We start from the raw sequence: 14,539 nt of genomic DNA, 5'->3' as shown, positions 1-14,539 counted from the left end.
GACGTCTTTCCCACGCGAAGGGCGCTACGTACGTGCGAGTTTGTTGTTGTTGTTGTTCTCGTCCACACTCGTCAACTCCCGCCACGACTATTCCAATGCCCTGCTTTGGAATTCCCCCTCAATCCCTACACCTTGCCCTCCCGCTTTTCCAGATCACCAAAGAAACCAGTCGCGCCGGCTAAACCCCAACTCTCACTGTCTTTACTCTTTGACCATGGCACTGGGTCAACTTCCACCTCTGTTAAGCGCTCTGAGACACCACCCCCCGCGAAGGGAATGGAAGTAGTTGTAAGTATACACGCGCTTCGTGGTTGCTCACGTCCCCTCACCAAATAGCTATCAACCTCACCTTCCCTCCGCATCTTGCTCTCTCGACTGCTGACACAACACAGTTCACCCCCGCCACTTAACCTCATTGCTCATATTCACCAATCTGTTTATGAAAGTAAGCAGGTCACTGGGCTAGATCCAGAATCAGTTGACATTGGACTCCCAGCACAAGCCAGACGTCGATCTGGACAGGCTGCACCTAGTGAACAATTCTGATCATCGCAGCATCAGGGAGGCTTCTCAGCACTGAGAGGCAGTGCACAGAAGATTAATGTAGCTGATCCCTAGTGTTTGATGAGTATGTTATGGGGCATGACTAGAGGTTAGACCTCTTGAGCCTTGAAAAGAGACCGAAGAGATGTTACAAAGTTATATAAAAATACTTGATTTGGGGAAAATTTATACAGAACAGCATTATGAAAACTTCAAAGTAACAAAATAAGAGGGCTAAACATGGAGAAGTGTTTTTTACATAAAGGATAATTAATGGCTGGAATGGGTTACCAGGAAGGGTGCTAGAGACCGTGATAGACACTGGTCTCATTGAAAAATCAAATGGAATCAGAAAGACCTTTATCCAAACCATTGCTTAAACGACTGTCCCAGTCCCAGCATAAGAGATATTACTATCTGGTGCAAATCTCATAGCTGCTGTTAATGTAATTGTTTATTATTTATTTCTACTGTAGGTGTCTGGTTATGGCTAGAAATGTAAAGTGAATGTATCAGCTGGATGTGGTTTATTTTTCGCCCACTTATGGGTTCAGTTGCCAGACAGCCTGCAAACCCGAGCTAAGTTATCAGCTGCAGGTGAAAAGTTCTCAATGCAACAATATCCGTTCTTCATCCTGCTCACCTCCCCCTATTTAGCTCTTTAAAAGCACTCGTTTTTTCTTTGTTGAAAAGAATGCAATTTGTTGCACAATTCTGCACAATCTTCAAATTTAAGATAAAATGGTTTTACAGGCTAAGACTTGGTGGAATGTTTTCACTTCTGCCATTTGTTTAACTTACTAATAACCTTTTCCTGGATGTCACCGAAACCTGGATTCCTTTTACAATTTTTTTTTAAAAATCACGTTTTCCTTGACCTTTGAGTAATAGCACGAGTGATCTCTATTGGGCATTCATCTAAACATCAACAGTTTTCAGTTTCCCGAACAGCAAATAAAATAATCTCTCCCAAATACTGTATGATGAATGATGCATTTTACTGCATGCACAACTGGGAACAGCTTCGTTGTCACAAATCTTTAGCTCTCACACTCTCAGACATAACGTATCGAAATGTCACATGAAATCGTCGCCATGTCTAAAAATCTATTGTAGATGGATTAAAAAAATCTATGTACAGAGTTGCTGATGGGAGCTATACCACTCACTATTCGGCTACACTAGGTGAGATCACTGTGTACCCTCTCTTCCATCTCTAACCTGTGTGACACTTTGTGATGGAGTACACTTGACATCTTTTGTGTAGTCTGTAAATAACAGATGGCTTGTGATGGATCATGGAGTTACGTGCAGTCCCTTATGAGTTTAGGCTTCACTGACAATGTGCAGTTTTGTCACTTGCATCTCAAAATACTCAAAATACAGCTCTACATTAACTTGGCACTGCATAAAATTTTGAGATTCATTCTCTAATCCCAACTGCAATTGTCAAACAAACATTTGTTGTATAAATGCATTGATTTGTAATGTGGTTCCATTTGTAATACTGTAGATAGTTTTTATACTCCTACTTATGTGTACACATTCAGCAAATCCCAAGGGTTTCATTAGGAGAGAAGAGGATATCTTCTCTATTTACTCTTGTGCAACTCATTTAAATACATAGATTCATTTCGACAACATTTGTTTTTAAAATTCTCAGAGGAAATGCACCATTTATTCTTCTTGCAATGGCTTCTCTTCCCACATTGAAGCCTATGATAATAATAATAATCCTTGCATTTGATATAGCGCTTTTCATGTCTTCTGGACAATAACAAAATTACATTGGTATAGCATCTTTCACATCGGGAGTACGTCCCAAGGCACTGAACAGACAAGCTTTGGAGCCGAGCTTGGGGTCGGGGAGGGTGTACGGCAGGGGGTGGGAAGCAGGGAGATCGAAAGCACGGTTGAAGAGGAGGGTCTTGAGATGGGTCTTGAAGGTGGCAAGAGAGAAAGCGAGGCGGAGGGACTGCGGGATGGAGTTCCAGAGGGTGGGGGCAGAGTGGCAGAAGGCCCGCCCGCCAATAGTGGGGTGAACGAGGCAGAGGCCGTAAAGCAGGCTGGAGCCAGCTGAGCGGAGACATCTCAAAGCACTTCACAGATTACAACAACAGCAAAATTACATTTGTGTTGCGCCTTTCACCTCGGGAAGACGTTCCAAGGCGCTGGACAGTCAGTGTTTCTGACCCGTCCTTCTACTCCAGGCAACCCCAGGCTTCTGTTCTCCACCACATCCTGACTCCTCCGTCCCCCCCGCCACCCCGCGCAGGTCATCTCCTCCAACCTTCACTGCGAGGAGATGCTGGATTTCCTTGAATCCAAAATCAAGGAAATTCGCTCCGCGGTCACTGCCCCTCCAACTTCTACCCACCCCCCACCCCTTCCCTCCCACACTCCGACTCCTACCCATCCTCCCCTACACACCTTCGAACCCGTTTCCCCACCCTCTGTCACCAAACTCATCCTGTCACCACCTGCTCCCTGGACCCCATCCCCACTCCACTCCTTATCTCCCAGCTCCATCTCCTTGCCTCACTTCTCACAGACACTATTAACCAGTCCCTCTCCTCTGGCTCTGTTCCCATTCCCCTCAAAACTGCCACCATCACTCCCACATTGAAAAAACCCTCCCTTGATGCGTCACAGCTATCAAGCTACCGGCCCATCTCCAACCCCCCCTTCCTGTCCAAGGTTCTCGAAAGAGTCATCGCCTCCCAGCTGCGCTCTTTCCTATCCACCCACTCATTTTTCGAACCCCTCCAGTCGGGTTTCCGTGCTGCCCATAGCACGGAAAACACCCTGGTCAAGGTCACCAATGACATCTTGACCATCTGCGACCAGGGCTCCCTCTGCCTCCTCGTCCTCCTCGACCTAAAGGCCGCATTCGATATGGTCGACCACTCTATCCTCCTCCACCGCTTGTCCTCCCACCTCAACCTTCAAGGCCCTGTCCTTGAGTGGTTTAGGTCGTACCTCTCCCACCGTCTTCACTTTGTCGCTGCAAACGGCTTTTCCTCCAGCCCCATACTGTCTCATGCGGTGTCCCTCAGGGCTCTGTCCTCGGTCCCCTCCTCTTCACCCTCTATATGCTCCCCCTTGGTGACATCATCCGCAGACATGGGGTTAACTTCCACATGTATGCGGATGACACCCAACTCTACCTTTCCTCTTCTACCCTCAACTCCACGACCACTGATGTCCTGACAGCTGCCTGTCCGACATCGAGTCCTGGACGAGAGACAACTTCAGCTCAATGTGCGCAAAACCGAGGCCCTCCTGATTGGCTCACGTCAGTGCCTCCGCACCTCAGGCGCTGACACCATCAGCATCCAAGGCTGCACTCTCCACCTCTCAAAGCCATCAGGAACCTCGGGGTTCTGTTCAACCCTGAGCTGTCCTTTCTCCCTCATATCCGCGGCACAACCGGCACCGCCTTCCATCACCTCCGGAACATCGCCAGACTACGGCACTACCTCACCCCTCACGCTGCTGAAACACTGGTTCACGCCTTTAAAACCTCAAGGCTGGACTACGAAAACTCTCTTCTCGTCGGCCTTCCTGACACCTCCCTCCACACTGCAGGTCATTCAGAACTCTGCAACTCGTGTACTGTCCCGCACCAGGCTTCGCGACCACATCACTCCCACCCTCGCTCGACTCCACAGGCTCCCCATCCCCCAGAGGATCGAATTCAAGATCCTCGTTGTGTTGTTGAGTTGGGGGTTGGGGAGGGTGGAGGGCAGGGGAGGAAGCAGGGTGATCAAAAGCATGGTTGAAGAGGAGAATATTGAGCTGGGGTCCCCCGTCTCGCTCTTGAAGGAGGCAAGGGAGGGGGCGAGGCGAGGGACTGCAGGATGGAGTTCCAGAGGGCACTGTAAAGTGAATTGACTGTATATTTGTGGGCCACACACGGCAGCCAATTGCGCACAGCAGTGTCCCACAAAATAGTCGTGGATTGAAGTGACCAATTTATTATTTTTTTCTTGAGGAATTATTATCAGGCGTGTGGAGTAAGGAAACTTGCCCAAGGTTTCATCCTGCCGGAAATCAAACCCAAGTCTCTCACTTGCGAGGCGAGTGCTCTAACCACTGACCTACAATATAAATGATGAATTTATATAAGAGACTGCACAAGACTTCATTCAAATGATGCATTTATATGACAAGTGTTATGTAGTACAGCCACTGGCATCCAGTGTTGTGGAAACTGCCCCCATTTATAAAGTGAGGGTGTGTGGAAAGGAGTTTCTCCTTGTGTCCTGGCCAGCCAAATAAATTGATCGCTGCTTTCATGGCTGTTTGTAGGACTACACTGTATGTAAACTGGCTGCCTTGTTTTCCTACAAGTAACCACACGTTTCAGGAATTACCTGCCAAGCACGTTGAGACATTTCATATTATAGAAGCTGCCTCAAATGCAAGCATTGTTATTTTCTTCAGCGTTTCACCAGTGTTAAGTTGTAAATAGGCCAATAAGTGGAAAAACAGCTTTGCTGTAGAGGCAGAACATGCTGATTCATCACAGACCATAGGTTCACCCCCACCCCCCGAAGGCGTTTACAGCATAAAACCATATGATCTGGAAAATGGTGCAGTGCTGAATTTAGCTGATTTCCAGTTGGGGTTATCAGTGCTTCATTGTTTCTAGGTTGGAGAGGAGAAATCAACCATGAATGGAAAAGAGCAGAGAGGAAAATTGGACAAATTCAGATAGAATAATTTACAAGAAAGTGATGTTTGACTTTAATGAGTCGTGCAGAACAGTGCTCCCCACTGATGGGAGTGAACACAGTAATTAGCATTTTACTGCAGCATGTCTCTGAAGAGCGTACACCTCAACAATACCGAGAGCTAAGCATACCTGAAATTCTGTAGCTATGGAAACTTGGGTTCCTGATATACAGTAAATAATAATAATCCTTGCATTTGATATAGTGCCTTATCACGTCTTCGAGACATCTCAAAGCACATCACAGAATATACTGTAAAGTGAATTGTCTGTATATTTTGTAGGCAAAACACCCACAAAATAATCCTTAATATAGAGCCTTATCACATCATAGAAACTTCTCAAAGCAGTTCACAGGATATACTGTGACATGTAGTGACTGTGCATTTGTTGGTGAACATTAACATATCCCAGAAGCTAATGCAACCTGGAAGCGAAAAATTACAACACTAAATGTATCTCAAATACCAATTTAGTAGTACCCATCTTTTTTTATCTGAAAGATTAAACTTGTTTTTATTTCTAAAAATACTCTTGTGAATTGTTATATTTTTGAGATTATTGTTCAATTTACCTTTCCACAAGTTTTGAATTTGTAATAGAATAATAATAATCCTAATGTTTGATATAGCGCCCTGTCACATCAAAGCGCTTCACAGGATTTACTGTGTTTCTAGGAAGACTGTAAACTTGCAAAGTATCCATTCAATTAAGGTAAATCTACAAAAAAGGTCATCAGTATTAATTAAGTACCTTATCATACAAGTCTCCAGTTGCATTTTACCCGTTCAGGAAATAAGATTTACTGTGTAAAGAAAATCTCCATTGTTCCATCAGTATACAGTGTAAGGCATTATTTGGTATAAAAATATCTGAGCAAAGGAAGATGGGAGATATGACATTTATGTGTAAACCCATGTGCAAAACAGAATTACAGGTGTCCTCAATTATATAATTAACAACCAATACTTGCCTTAGATGTCAATTCCATAATGAAGCACAACCTGCAATTCCTTCTGCAAACACTTGTTGCATAACAACAACAACAAAATTACAATAGACCGCATGTTCATTCTTCACCATCTTGAGCACATCAGCTTGGCAAAACGAAAGGAATTATACCACCAGCAGCACTCGGTCAGGGTTGTAATCAGTGTTGGATAGATCCAGGGGTGGATGGGGTGGGGGAGTTAATTCCACCACACGTTGGAAGCTTTCCTTCATTTTTTTTCTTCATTTTCACATCTCAAGACCCTTCTCTTCAACCGTGCCTTCCTCTCTGCCCTCTACTCACCTTTACTCCAACTCCCTCCTCGGGTCCAAATCCCTGACTGTCGGCGCCTTGGGATGTCCGCCTGACATGAACAATGCTATACAAATGTAATTTTGTATTGTATTTGTATTGTATTTTCTTTTGCAGATCTGCGCTCAAAGATGGAAAGAGATTTCCGCTGAAAGACAGATGCCTAAAGAATTGATTGTGACTGATTTGATGTTTTTTTTAAAAAACAAAAAAAGATTAATAATCCATTAAATGTCAGGCAATGGTTTGTGATGAGGGACACATATGGTGTCTGATTGACCCACGCCCCCGGTTGCCATCTGCACAGTGTGCATTCCACGCACGTCCCTTGTGACAAACAGTGACCTCCCAGCTAGCCTGGGGACCCTCAATCAAGTGCGAAAGGATGGTCTAGAGCTAATCAGAACACAGGATTATCCACAGGTATGGTTAACATGACAGACAGTACAGTAGTGTTTTACATTTGCTTTGCTTATGTTGTTCATCGGAGTCAAAAAAATTATCCTGGTAACTATTTTTCTTTTATCATCAAATTTCCTTTGGCGCTTATTTTCAGATGGAAAAACTGCTGGCATTTTACACAGATTTCTCATTCATTGTCCAGGTGCTGAATTAATTTCCTTGTATCCATTAGCCTTAATTTTCTCCAATAATGAGGTGACAAAGATTCGTAATTCACACATACACCCAGTGGCACACATGTTTTCCTCTCCAGAATTGTTCAACAACAACAACTTGCATTTATATAGTGCCCTTCATGTGGGATAGCATCCCGCAATGCTTCACAGTAGAGGATTCTGACCCCGAGCCGGGGCAGAGGGTGGGGGCATGTGACCGTAAGCACAATCAAAAAGGAAGGTAGGATTTGAAAGTGGGGAAGGAGGGGTAAGGCGGAGGGATTGAGGGAAGAGAGTTCCAGAGTTTCAAGGCTTAGTGGCTGAAGCCTGGCCACCGGTGGTGAAACCTGGAGGGCACGAGGGACAAATAGGAGGCCGGAGCCAGCTGAGCGGAGGTAGCGGGTGGTGGAGTGGGGGGTAAGCAGGTCGGATAGGTACAGAGGTGCGATGGAATTAAGTGATTTGAAAACGAGTGAGAGATTTGAGTTAGAACTGCAAAATTTCACTAGGTGAAATAAAAATATATAAACAGTGAAATAAATAGATATATAAAGAGCGAGTTGTGCAAGCCAACTTCGTTGTGAAATCCTTTGTCTTAATATTTAGTAATAATCCTTTAACTTTCCAACACTTATAACTTCTGAACATCTCAAAGTGCATCAGATTGCAACTGTAATTGTAAGCAAATACGGCAGCACAGAGCAAGGTTCCACAAAGCCATGAGGTGAATAGTCACTTCATCTGGAGGACTGTTGGCCAAGTGAGCCCAGCTAACTTCTTCACTAACTACAAACCAGCCATCTTAATGCGTCAATATAAATAGCAACATCTGTTGCAGTCTACTTTTCTCACTCATCATTCAGAAGAATTAAATTGACATTGTACAATATTTAGCATATCATTACATAGTCTGTACAGCATGAAAAGAGGCCATTTGGCCCAACTAAATTGTGTTTACATGACTAAGTCTAAGACATGATCACAAAAATGCTGCAGTCTACGAAAACAGACTTATTTTGGTAATGGTTATTTTACATCTGGTTATGGTTTCTATTTTTAAATCTGCTGTGATATTTCCATCTTTTGTGTAACCAAACACTGTACAGTTCCTCTCGTGTGACTGGAGGAAATGATGCCTGGAGCTATTCTGTCACATTTGCATGTCTACCCCAAATCAAATTTAGTACTTTTGTTTTAACTGATGGTGACTCAGTCAGTAGCTGACTCATACAGATGGGTTGGACCCCTAGTCTGGGCTAAGTACTGCTGGGAGGTGCTATCCTTGGTCTAAAAGCTTTGGTTCAGGGAGGGGGAAATCAGCAAGGGTTACTGCTCCTAATTGTTAACCATGCTTTAGAGGTGTATATGTGTGTGTGTGAGGTCTGTGTGTGTGAGTTAGTGTGTCTGTGGACATCATAGAGGGATAGAATTGGAATCTCTTGCAATTTCTCCCAAATAGCATGTGACATGTACTGTGCACACATATAATGGCCACTTGCAGGAGTGCTTGGCAATCAGGAACTGAATCCTAGGAGAAGGAACAAATTGTAAGAGAATAAGTGAATAAACTGGCTGGCAAAAATAAACATATTTTGTCACTGTTTAGTTTTAAGTCTCTGACATTGGTATTATTGGAATATAAATAACAGCATTTTAATTTTAGTTCCCTATTGGAGAATTTTCTACTGGAGCAAGTTGAGTCACAAATTTGTCAGTATGTAGTGTGCATTCCTGGGGAGGGAGTTGATATCATAGTTCAAGGGACTGCTGGATAGGGATTATAGAGCAGAGATTTCTTTAAGCAGATGGCCACATATTTTCTCATGTTTGAAATGCACAGTGTATAATATGGAGTTCCACTGGATTCAGTACAAAGTTCTGAATGAACTCCATATATCGCACAGCTGTCTCAAAAGGATGGACTTTCCTCTTTGTGGCTGGTTGCATCTCCCTGCCATTTGCAAACCAGCCGCTACGTTTGCCTACAAAGTTCACAATCACTTACACTTGACAGCAATTACCTGTGAAGCTCTTTGAGGTGTTTCACCGTTACGGGCACTGTATCAAATGCAATATTATTCATTAACTGAAAGAAAAGACGGGTCATTGCAGTGTGATGTTAAATAATCGCCTTAAAATTTCTAACCTCTATGGTACTTGAGCTAAAAGCTGAGATCAGCTGTTGGTGCTGAAAATTATCAACCTCATTTCATTACTTTGGCTGTTCATGTGCTCCACACAAGATTACATTATGTATATTAACTTGGTAGCAGTACTGAACTTGCAAAAAGAGTGTGTTTTTTTGTTTAAAAGAAACTGGCTTCAAAATTAAGAATGCAATAAAATATAGTCTTACTTGACAGGTGCTGTATCAAATGTAAGGATGATATGCAAGAATACATACTTAGCATCTCAAGAAGGTCCTGAATTTGCAAAGAGTAAATCTAGACCTGCTAAAATGACTTAAAATAATTTCATTCGTGTTAAAACAGACGTAACAAATGGCGATAATCATTTATTGGAATGACCGAAGTGCTACAAATTGTACCTCTTTGAGCTCACGTGCAGTAGATACAGTTCAAATCTCGGTGCTGTAATGTTAGAGCAAAAGTGATGCACATCCGAAAACATTTTCCTGTTCGCGCATTTTTCAAATGGAACTCGGTCCGCGAGTCCAAACAATTAAAATTTAAACGAGAGCCATGAACTTTTTAAAGAAAAAACAACCTTTTCAAATTAGTGCTCGCTGTACATTTTTTTCCCCCTCAAGGATCTTTTTTTTTAAAAATGTAAACGTTCACTGTAACATGCAGGAGGAATGATCCCAATGAAAACTAACTAGCCGTACCTGGTTACAAAAGCTCAACTGTAAACATTGTTCGTATAAAATGTACTGAGTAGTATTAAAAAGCACCGAGGGTAAGGATTAGGTTCAGTGCATTTAGCTCTGCTGGTGTTCTCTCTATGTAGTTTATCCTTTTAATTTTGTAGAGTTAGCAAATGGCACATTATGGAAAACTCCCAGAATTCACTCACGGTTGGAAATAGTTTGTGACCCATTTCCTAAGGCATGGACATGAATTTGGCCACTTTTATTGTTCTGTTTTTGCTGCACAGAACACTTCACAACTTCAACAGCGTTACGGCAGTGTTAACATCTACAAACGTCACATTGATCAGTGAAACACAGATTTTACTAGAGGGAGGGAGGGGGGGGGAAAGAGAAGAGAAACGCACTAACGTGCATTTGCAGATCCTCCAAAATGCCGACTTACGTAATTTGTCCAAGGGAAAGTTCAAAAGAGCTTGGGTAGCAATATGGTGGTGTTAGTCCTTTGCTTTTCTGTCACATAATCTTTGTCCCATTCTAACCTCCTCACCAGTTCTGTGACTAACTCTGTTAATTCCATTTACATGGAAAGAAATTAAAAGATTCTGAGATTACCATAACCTTTTTAATATGTAAAAAGGTGGGCATTGGGCCCATCGTGCCTGCAAGAACTCTCTATGAAGAGTCATCTAGTCCCATTCTCCTGCCCTTTTCCCTCCCCTGCCTCGCGCTCTCTGGTTGGTGTTCAGTGATGTGGAGTGGGAAGCTGGTTTTACACTGCCTGCTCCTCATGGCTTTGAATGGAGCTGGGTGAACAACACGCACCTGATCTGGGCATTCAAATCATGACTTACTTGGCATGGGTTCAAAACACAAAAATTAGATGTTCTATTGTGCCTGTCTCTGTTCTGTGTGATCAACTGCTGATAGGATCTCAAAATATTGTAATAGTCAGTCACTGTTAGTATTAAATCTCACCTGACTCAGTATTAAATCGTATTAAATCCAAATACACTATTCTGTTGATAGAGCGCGATTGAGCAGATATATCAGTGAACAGCATCCATTCTGTATGTAATTTGGACCATTATCTCCATGGATGAATTTTTAAGATATGCGATTTGTTATTCTAACCCTGATTACAGCAGAACCGGGACGGAACTCCCACCACAGCAGCAGCTCTTTGGAACCGTGTGAAAACTCCCAAATCTGGGATTGAAAAAAAATTCCGACTGTTAACATTCCCACTTGGATGACCACAGAGCTGTCAATATTGTTTGAATCCACAGTATTTTAGAAATACTGCCGTCAAAAGGATCTCCCCTTCCCCCTCAATGTGTTATTAAATATGGACAGTGCTATTATTGGTTTTAATTTGCAATAATTTAGAAAAGCAAATAAAATCCACCAGTGCAATAGAGTTACTGTGCCATAAAACCTGATAGCCCAGGAATCTTCTGATGTCCGTATAGTGCCTCTGGAAGTTGTGAAGTGGGGACTGAGCACCTCCATAGAAGTATGAGAAAAATTAAAGGAATCGTTTAATGACCTCTAATTAAAGCACCTTTTAGTTGAGGTCGGGGAGCTCAATTAAAGGGACTCCCTGCGCGGTTGGAAGAGGAGAGAGGATGGTCATAGGTAGCAAAATAGGTACAAAATTGAAGTTTAAAAATATAAAAATAGAAACGGTAACTAACTGTGCTATAGATTAACAGTAAAATTGTATTTTGCTTGCTGCCTTTGATTTTTAAATCAACCTGAACAGAACTGTTTGTGGTAACATTATTAAAAGTATTTTTTTTTGGAAAAACAAACGCACGTGACAATTAACGAAGCAACAACAAAATAAACCCCTTGTAGGCTCAAAATGAACCACCTCTCAATTCCGTCCTGTGTGTCTGATCCATATGAGATTGAGTGGGATGAATTCCTCTCTGTGGCTAATGGAACAGACCCTTTCTCTTTATAAACAATGCTACATTTTCCATCATTAAACTTTTTTTTCTTTTGTTCGTTTACACATTTGCAGACCTCGGTTCAATAGCAAAAAATTTCAATTAAAACATGATTTCTCTTTTTTGTGGGGCCGTCTACACATACAAACAAAGACTACGGAGTGAAAACTGCAATCCGTAATTAAGAAACGTACTGGAATACTGTTTAACAGAGAAACATCAAGTTCAACATCAACAATGATGGTGCATCACTTTTTTTAAAAAAACAAAAATGTACTATACAGTATTTACCCTCCGTCAGTAGTTTTACAGTATTCTACCCATCTACCAAGAATCCAGCTACAACTATGTATAAAATAAAATACTATTTCAGGTATTTTGGATTTGAAGATGAAAATCGAAAAGGTGGACAATAGCACCATTAAGAGTTAAACGCCCTTAAACAGAAACCCCATAAAACAAGATTGGCCAAGTACTAAAATTGCAAAGTACAGTCTTTGCACACTAACAAAGCTATAGGTAAAAGTAGAAATTCTACTATGGTTTCGTATAAAAGATGATTGCAAAAGTTGAGTAAGCACTGTAAGTAAGCACTTGCCACTTACCATGTCCTGAGGTATAACTGACAAGTAGCCACTGTATCATAAATGTACAGTCCGCTACCTTCAGAATAATGCCATTCAAATGTTCTTGTGTCACAGTATGTTGATATGTTTAAAAAAAGTCTGAATTTTGTTTTGACTACACATCATCTTCTATTGAGAGCACCTTTATGTTCCTGGAAGGCACCCCGTTGGTCTGAGCTAGTCACAAGCAAAGTAATCCTTCAGTGGCGCAAATAGGTGGCGAATGACAGGCACGCTCCACGACCTTCCAAGGAGTTTCTGTCTGGCTCCACGCCCCATGTTAGATACGTCCGTGTAGTGCACTGGGAATCCAAAAATCCTGTGGGAAGACAAGCATTTCACATTTGCATGAAGAAAACTCTTCGTTTGATCACATCCTTCCAGAATATCCATCCTACCATCACAGCATCAAGTTTTTTTTAAAAAAAACGAGTTCCAGTGTCCTGGCTTCAACCACTTTCCAGAGAACAGTTATGCTCCTTAAATCCTTTCTGGGTAAAGAAATAATTCCTGGTGTCTGTCTTGAAATAGCCTTTGTCCTTGTCCTCTTGTTCTACTGTTTGGGCCAAGTACAGTTCATGGTTTATGATATCAATCCCATTTAAAATCTTATATAACTTTATAAGGTTCTCCTTTAAGCATCTCTTTTCAATGCTGGGAGAGCCCTAACCCACCTAAGATCTGCTCAGAGCCTCTAACACTGGGGATCACCTTTGCTGCTCTCTTCTAAACTTCCTCTTCAGTGAGAAATGGCCATTTGACCCAACAAACCTGCTCCTTTCACAGACCATGTATAACGTTCCCACTTAATCCCTCACACCCAAGAGGATAATCCACTCGTAACTTTGTACAAATTTTTCTTTTGGTTAGTTGAGTATCTGACACATGCAAAAACTCATCACCATGCCTAAAAGAATCCATGCATTTGTATCTCTGTCTGAATATTGATGGTTATTCATGTATAAGGTTGCAATATAAACAGACAACTCAAACTCAGGGAAGAATACAACCTGAGGAAAAGTTACGGCGAGTAACCTTACTCCGCAATTCAGGCTTTCTTAGTTAATTATGACAGTACTTACACAAAGTCAATCTTACCAGCGTCTTTGACACCACCTCCATTATGGTGGTCATTACAATCTGACAACACCACCAATTCCGAAATCCCATGGAAACAATGAATAGCTTGCTCCCAAGAGATCGTTTGCTAACTTTCTGAATTATTGGACAATAACTCATTTGTAAATAGCAACCAATTGAACCACATTTTTTTCTATGGGTATTTCAAGTATCAGATATATGCAGAAACCCATCTGTCTGAATATTTCACCCACAAAATATATATATATCAAATGCAAAGATTATTATCATTTAATATGGAGTGCGCACATCTCCGCAGAGGAACCACACCCTGCTCACCTAATCCCGGAAGTTAATGTACTAAACTGTTTAAATCTCATCAATAAAAGCTTTAAATTAAAAATCCAGAAAAAGTATTTCAACCCATGTCTCACTGCACATATCGCTAGTTCATTCAGTATCAGAGATAATAAACGGATCATAACAACAATCTGATCATTACCACATCACAACACAAAATTGCTGTGTGAACTCGCAAGACTGTCCTGAAGTCTCGGGCTGTAGCGGTCACACTTGCAATAGACAACGACTCTTGTCAGATAAATAGAGCGCAACTGTCATGAGAGTTGTTGCAATGCTCGGTAGTGCAGACGAGCGCTCACGTGAATTCGATCACAAATCGTAAAATGAATTCTGAGGGGTTTTGATTAGATTGAATAAGGAGAAACTGTTTCTACTGGCGGGTGGGCCAGTAACCAGAGGACACAGATTTAAGATAATTGCAAAAGAACCAGAGGGGAGATGATATTTTTTTATATATAAACGCAGTGAGTTGTTACGATCTGGAATG

At 42.0% G+C, this 14,539-nt stretch overlaps 1 protein-coding gene across 3 annotated transcripts in view; it reads right to left on the bottom strand.

The window, feature by feature from the left end:
- Nucleotides 1–9,693: 9,693 nt before the first annotated feature.
- The window catches only part of LOC103172120 (DNA (cytosine-5)-methyltransferase 3B), a 61,573-nt gene continuing 56,727 nt past the window's right edge, over nucleotides 9,694–14,539 (bottom strand). For all 3 annotated transcript variants that reach the window (XM_007884928.2, XM_007884933.2, XM_042341697.1), the window contains one exon: nucleotides 9,694–12,928. In XM_007884928.2, the coding sequence (XP_007883119.1) occupies nucleotides 12,787–12,928 (142 nt within the window). In that variant the 3' untranslated portion in view covers nucleotides 9,694–12,786. The remainder of the gene's footprint in view (nucleotides 12,929–14,539) is intronic.

This window comes from Callorhinchus milii, unplaced genomic scaffold (genome assembly GCF_018977255.1).
Source record: "Callorhinchus milii isolate IMCB2004 unplaced genomic scaffold, IMCB_Cmil_1.0 Scaffold18, whole genome shotgun sequence".
In the NCBI taxonomy this organism is placed as follows: Eukaryota; Metazoa; Chordata; class Chondrichthyes; order Chimaeriformes; family Callorhinchidae; genus Callorhinchus; species Callorhinchus milii.
This window is presented reverse-complemented; position numbering and strand designations above follow the sequence as displayed.